The 6,171-nt window shown below is 48.8% G+C and overlaps 1 protein-coding gene across 1 annotated transcript; it reads right to left on the bottom strand.

Annotated features, from left to right (window-relative positions):
- Window positions 1–341: 341 nt before the first annotated feature.
- Window positions 342–6,157, bottom strand: LOC104269604 (immunoglobulin superfamily member 10-like; the record flags this gene model as incomplete). Its single annotated transcript, XM_009866789.1, has 5 exons — window positions 6,066–6,157; window positions 5,154–5,283; window positions 3,565–3,955; window positions 1,250–3,060; window positions 342–1,198 (listed from the first exon to the last, which is right to left on the bottom strand). Coding segments are annotated over exons 2-5 (3,125 nt in total), but the record flags the coding sequence as incomplete, so codon positions are not given.
- Window positions 6,158–6,171: the final 14 nt, after the last annotated feature.

Below are 6,171 nucleotides of genomic sequence, written 5' to 3' on the forward strand. Positions count from 1 at the left end.
TGTCTCTCTGTTGTTCCGGTAGCTCCTTCAGAATCTCTTTTTGCACGCCACTTCCAGAGAGATGTTCCCAAGTTGTTTTTCCGCTTTGGGAGTTTTTTGGTGAGGTTCTGAGCTTAACGCTGGGCGAGACCGATTCAGGAGTAGAAGGCAGCTCGGTGCTTAGGACGTGGGCAATTTCCGTAGCGGTGTGAGCTGTGTGCGTTGCTGCTGTCGGGAGCCTGATGCTGAAAGGCTGCGCTCTATCAGTAGTTGTCTGAAATGGAGGACTCCTCCCTAATTTTTGAGTGGTATCATGAGTGTCCTCTGCCATGAAGGGTGTGACTGTCAGAGCCACTTCTTGCCTCGCACTGGGTTCATTTTCCTCTTCCCTGAGGACCTCCGTGTCTTGAGGAGTCTCTGCTTGGTGCTCCAGTGGCATATTCATGGTAGAGGGGGAGGACAGGGGTGCTTCTGGGCTAAACGGCTCGACAGAGCCACTTCCATTATTGAAGGTCGGTACATTTGATACGTATTTCATGTTCAGCTGAAGATCTGCAGCCACAGCTGTATTTCCTCTGACAGAGCCTGGCCTCCCAGAACCATACCTGTGCTCTCCCATACCTGGGATACGTCCTGGTCTAACAATTCGTCTCCTCCCAGAAATTTTCCTTCGTCTTCCGTATTGCTGCTGGGCCTGGGGTGGGTGAGTTGTAACATCCTGAATAATCTGACTTTGCTGATGAGCAATGGGAGTTGAGGTCAGCGGTGGCGTAGGAGGCTCTTGTTTCTGATTCCCATGAAAATAATTGTGATAAAATTCAGGACTCTGTTCACTGGCTGTCACTACAGGTATCTGGTGGTCTGTTTTGGTGGAAAACTTATCAATAGGCTCAGTAAAAACACGTAGGTTGTCCCCTGTGTGTTGTGAGGTTACAGACTCAGCAGTGTCTGTGGTATCTATCGTGGCTGTTGTAGATTCAGATTTAAAATGCTGGTTATTACTTTCCCCAGAGTATGCCAGCCTTTGCCCTGCAGAGGAGAGTGCGGATGTTCTGCTCGCTCCGTTTGATACAGATGGTTGTTTTATACCATTTGGGGGTATTTGACTTAAATCAGAGCTTTCCCACGAGGCTGTAATTGCAGGGTTTTGGTATGTTTGTGGTCTTCTGCTGTCAGATGACACAGGCTGGGGAAAAGGAGAAGGCAGCGGCGTTACTGCCTCTGCAGCCAGGAGAGGGCTTTTCCTGGCAGGATTGTTGCTGTCTGTCACCTCGGGCCCTGCAGCTCCCCGACTCGCTGTGGCTCTCCCCTGAGCAGGTACAGTGGTTGTCTCTGCTACTGGTATCATGAATTCATCCTCTGGGGATCTGAGATCACCAGACGTTTCCTCCTCATCCCCAGGTGCTTCTGAGAGCTTACGGACTTGAACAGGTGGGTTTGTGGCAACTTCTCCTCGTTTTTCTATCGACGTGGAGTTCCTCTTGGCTCTTTCTAAAAAGGCTGCCCAGCGCTGGGGATCGACTCTCCTGGCTGAGGAGACAAACTGTCTTCTGTGTCCTCTGAGCCGCCTGCTTGCTTTATCCCTGTAGTGCCTGTAGGTCACCTTCCCGTAGCTGCTCCTCTCACGTGCACTCGGTGCCACCTGATTTCTGGGTGCTGAGGCAGCGGATCCCTGACCAGCTGAGGCAGCCAGAGTAGCTGAAGGATGTTTCTGTGTCGTAGCAGAGGCCAGCGCTGCCTCACCAGAGCTGTCGCCCTCTTCCCACTCTCCCACAGCTGCCTGTTTTTCCTTCGGGGACGTTTCATCCTGTCCAACAAGCACCTGGAGAACCAAAAGATCGACACCGTACTGGTTGGCTGCGACGCATCTGTAGTAGCCGCTGTCTCGCTCCGTCACCCCTTGTATTCTCAAGGTACCGTTGTCAAAAATGTGTTTGTTTCTTACGGAGTGATGGAGAACCACACGCTCAGGGAGCACCCAGCTGACGGCAGCGTCTGGAACAGCCGTGGATGTACAGGGCAGGTCGAGCGTGCTGCCAACAGCCGTAGAAAGTCGGGCTCCATTTACACTGTTGTGCTCCACGTCGGGATCGACCACGGTAATTCTAAACGTGAGGCTGTCCGCGTCGTTGTGATTTGTGCCTATGCAGTGATACAGCCCGGTGTCAAAAGCGTCAGCTGTCCGTAACGTGAACGTCCCAGTGTTAACCACGATGATTCTCCCGTCCTCGCTGATATACGGAGCTCTGACTTTGCTCCCGTCGGCCAGTATCCACTCTATTGCAGGAGCTGGTTCTCCGGTCGCTCGGCACTCTAGTTCTACGGTCCCCCCAACTAAAACCGTGTGCTCCGTTCGTGTTTTGTTGTCCCTGGAGACGATGGTCCAGTTATTTCTCACCCAGCTGCTGTCGGCACTGGGCAATGTAATCTGGGCATCCGTAAAGTACTGGATGTGCAACGTGTTGAGCGTGGTTGTCGTCCTGTCTAGCTGCAAAGCCACTTTGCTTTGCATTAGCCAAGCTGGCTCAGCTCTCAGTTCAGTCTCTACGTTGGTGAAAAGTTCGTCTTTTTCAGAGTAGATTTGTTTATATTTGTAACTAATAAAAGGTGCGTTCGTTGCTAGGGCATTCCTTTCCAGCTTTAGGGGAGAGTTACTGTACAGTGCCAGTATGCTCCAGAGCTGCTGAATATGTTCGTAATCAACACCGCACACAAGAAATGCTGAGAATGACGTTTTGAGTACCGTGCTGTTGCCGTCTTTGTCCAACGAGATGGGAGACGTTTCTTGAGGTTTTTGGACGTTGCAAACCAAGTGACCGCGACTCCCCGCTTGGTCAGTCATGTTCAAAACCACGGATCCTATGGGAGCCACGAAGTCCTTGGGAGACACGGAGCTGGAATCCCCATCATCCGGCACCGTGAGGTTTCTAAATTTCAGGGAGTCGTGTATGGCTGGCTTCACGCAGGTTAAAGATGAAGACGGAATATCCACTAAGCTTTTCCCTTTACGACTTTTGGGACTGGCACAAACTGGGCATTGCTGAGCACCAGAACTTCTGTCTTTCTTGCACTTCATGACATCTGAGGGGAAGAAAAATGCAATTAGCTTTTGCGATACAATTTTTAGTATTAAAGAAGACACAGCCACAGCTTTGTCCATAGTGACATGGGCCCCAGTAGTTTGGGGTCACAGCCTCTCATCAGGGCAGCAACAGAGAAAGCCCTCAGGTCTGCCTCCTTATTTCTTTCTCAAAGCACAAAGTACGATGTGGCCTTTGCTCTTGCCAGTTCCATAGAAATCAGCTTCCTTACTCCCTGGATTCTCCAAGCGCACAGCAGCTGTGGACTGGCCAAGGAAGACATCCCACTGGGGAAAGGTGATCCCACCTGGGAATGGGGTGACACCGGCAGGTTCATTCCGTCTGGGAAAGGGGATGGTGTTCACCTGTTTATCCAGACTACAGGCACTTACAAAAATCTCGTCTTCCGCCCATTTCTGGGAGACTAAACAAAGGACAATTACCTTTCTCAGGAAGAGTAAGCTGCTGTAACGCGATTAAAAAGCACACAAAGCCGTCGGCTCACCTGGCCTCGCTTCTGCCCATTCTGCAAACCGCTGCAGCCTGCAGTCACAGGACCACGGGTTTCCGTGAAGGTAAATGCTCTCTAGCTCAGGCACGTAGGAAAACATTTCTTGTGGCAGTGAGGTCAGCATGTTGTCAGACAGATAGATGTGCTTCAGGAAGGAGATTTTAAATATCTGGCTATAGCGCAGGGTGACAAAAGTATCTGGATGAAGCTGCTTAAGTAAATTTCCTTCCAAGTGGACCAGCCTCAGTGACGTGAGTCCGTAGAAAACGTCGGGATTTACAAATTCGATTTTATTGTGGTCCATGTGCAACCGTACCAAGCTCTTTAGACCATAAAAAACATCCCGCTGAAGTTCTCTGACCTTGTTGTAACTCATTTTTAAAACCTGTTGATGAAGAAGTAACAAGTGTACAATATTAAGCCCTGTTTTATTGTTAAAAGCCTCCTACGAGATTTTGGTTGATGGTTACTCTGTGAAGTGAAAGTACTTCACCAGACCAGAGATGCAAGTGATTGGAAGAAACTTGGCAGGAGGAATTATTTTTAAATGCAATGTTAGTTGCCGGACTACAGGGATGCTTTCTTGTGCCAGCAGTCCATCAGGGTGACACTTCTGCAGTCACATTTGCAAAACGCAGTGATTAAAGAATAAAATAAAGCGGTACTGATTGCTCATTCAAAAAAAAAAAAATCCCAATTAACCCACGCGTATGAAAAGGGTAAGCAGAATTTGACCGTAAGCTGTGGCCGTGATTTTTTTGTTCCAGCCCATGTTACGACAATGGAAATGCAAGCAAAATCTGTTTGGTTTGATGTTTACCCAACAGAACTGCTAAGCCGTGCCAGTTTCAGGATTTGTGCCGTGCCAGATGTGCACTTGCCAAACCTCACCTCGCAGGTGCCAGGTGGGGAATGGTTGTTCCTAAACAATCCTGTAAGTACTTCTCTATCCACCAACGCCTACACGGAGCAGTGAGACACTGCCATAGCTCCACGGCCCCTCTGTGACACTGTACATCTAGTGATATTTGTAAATATTGGCAATAGTTTATAAATAGCTAATAGTTAAATAACAAGCATCCAATACTGCATTTTAAAAGTATACCAGTACGTATTAAATTACAAACCCAAGGAACCATGGGGTTTTTAAAGCATTAAAAAGTTTATATGTAAGATGCTCAGTTTCTGTTCAGTCAGAGCCTCTTGTTTTTTTCAGGAAGAATAGAAAAGGACAGGACTATGCTGGCCTGAAGGGAAAGGGAAATCTGGATGGAAAACAATACCTCAAAAAAAAAGCCAAAACCACCCTTCAACTACCAAATTAACGGATGCAGCACTTGGAGCTCTGCAATCTTTCTCTCTCGTGTGAGAGTTTCAGCTGCAGCTGACAGTTTTCTACCAGTATGTTCCTCACGCTCAATGACCTGGACCCGAGTGCCTGCCCGGGGAGGAAAGATGTTTAATAAGAGGCAGGAGACCAAATGCTACAGACCGCTGTTCTATCACCGCCAACTCTTTAAAAGTCTGAGCAAAAATTAAGATTAGGTCGTCTCTTAATTAAGCTTATGTCATTGAGTTCTTACCTGTAATGAACATAAATCCCTGAATGCCTTCTCGGGGATTGTATTTATCTCATTGCTGTGCAGCATCAGTAGCTCCAGTTTCTCCAGGCCAGAAAAATCTGTTTCCGTCAGTTTGAGCAAGCTGTTGTAGCTGTAACAAACATTTCATCCCACGCCTGGGCTTAGGCAGGCAGCTAAACTAAACAAGTTCTCAAATAGACAAACAAAAAACACAACAGAAGAACAGCTCTTTGGAAATGCATGCAGGTAGACAGCACTTGTGGCTGCTGAGATGACATTTTAAGTCATTCCTTCATTTTAGCACAAAAACTGGCACATTTTCCAGGGCAGCATTCTGAACACTGGGGACAGGGACAATAACTGCACAGATGTGCAGAGCAGAATGCCAGGTTGGGGTTTGGGTACAGAGGAGTGAGGAGCTCCTGCAGTGGCAGAGGTTGGCGAGCTGATGCCTCTCTCAGCTGAGGGTTGCTCAGCACGGTGGTGTCCCAGAGAGCTCCGTGGGCAGCAGAGACCCTCCTTTGCTGCCCAGGGAGAACTCTGAAGATTTTATTACACATACCAATTTTCCCCCGAAAGAATTCTATTTCAAACTCCTCCGGAGTTCCATGTTACGGGTGCAAAATATTTGGGTAATACAGAAGAATTCATTTAAGTTCAAAATTTCTGGAAGTTCTTACGAGACCAGCAACACCTCCCCAAAATTTCCACTTGGTGTTGGTGGCCTTTGGTTTTGCGTGCTGTGATTGCAGCCCCTTCCGAACGCTGCACAACATTAAGCACTTGAGTTATTGCTTTGGGGGGGTCTTTATTTATTTATTTAGCCCCAAACAGGGAAACCCTTCGCTTTTGCTCTGTGCAGCACTGAAGGGCAGCGCTCGGGAATGTTCCGAACCCCGATGCCAGACGTACCCCAGGTTGATGCGCTCGGCGTGGCGGGGGATGCGCGGCGGGACGGCGGTGAGGTAGCGGAAGGTGCAGTGCACCTCGGCGGGGAGGTGGCAGGCGCAGAGCCGGG

This window comes from Apaloderma vittatum, unplaced genomic scaffold (assembly GCF_000703405.1).
Source record: "Apaloderma vittatum isolate BGI_N311 unplaced genomic scaffold, ASM70340v1 scaffold27923, whole genome shotgun sequence".
In the NCBI taxonomy this organism is placed as follows: Eukaryota; Metazoa; Chordata; class Aves; order Trogoniformes; family Trogonidae; genus Apaloderma; species Apaloderma vittatum.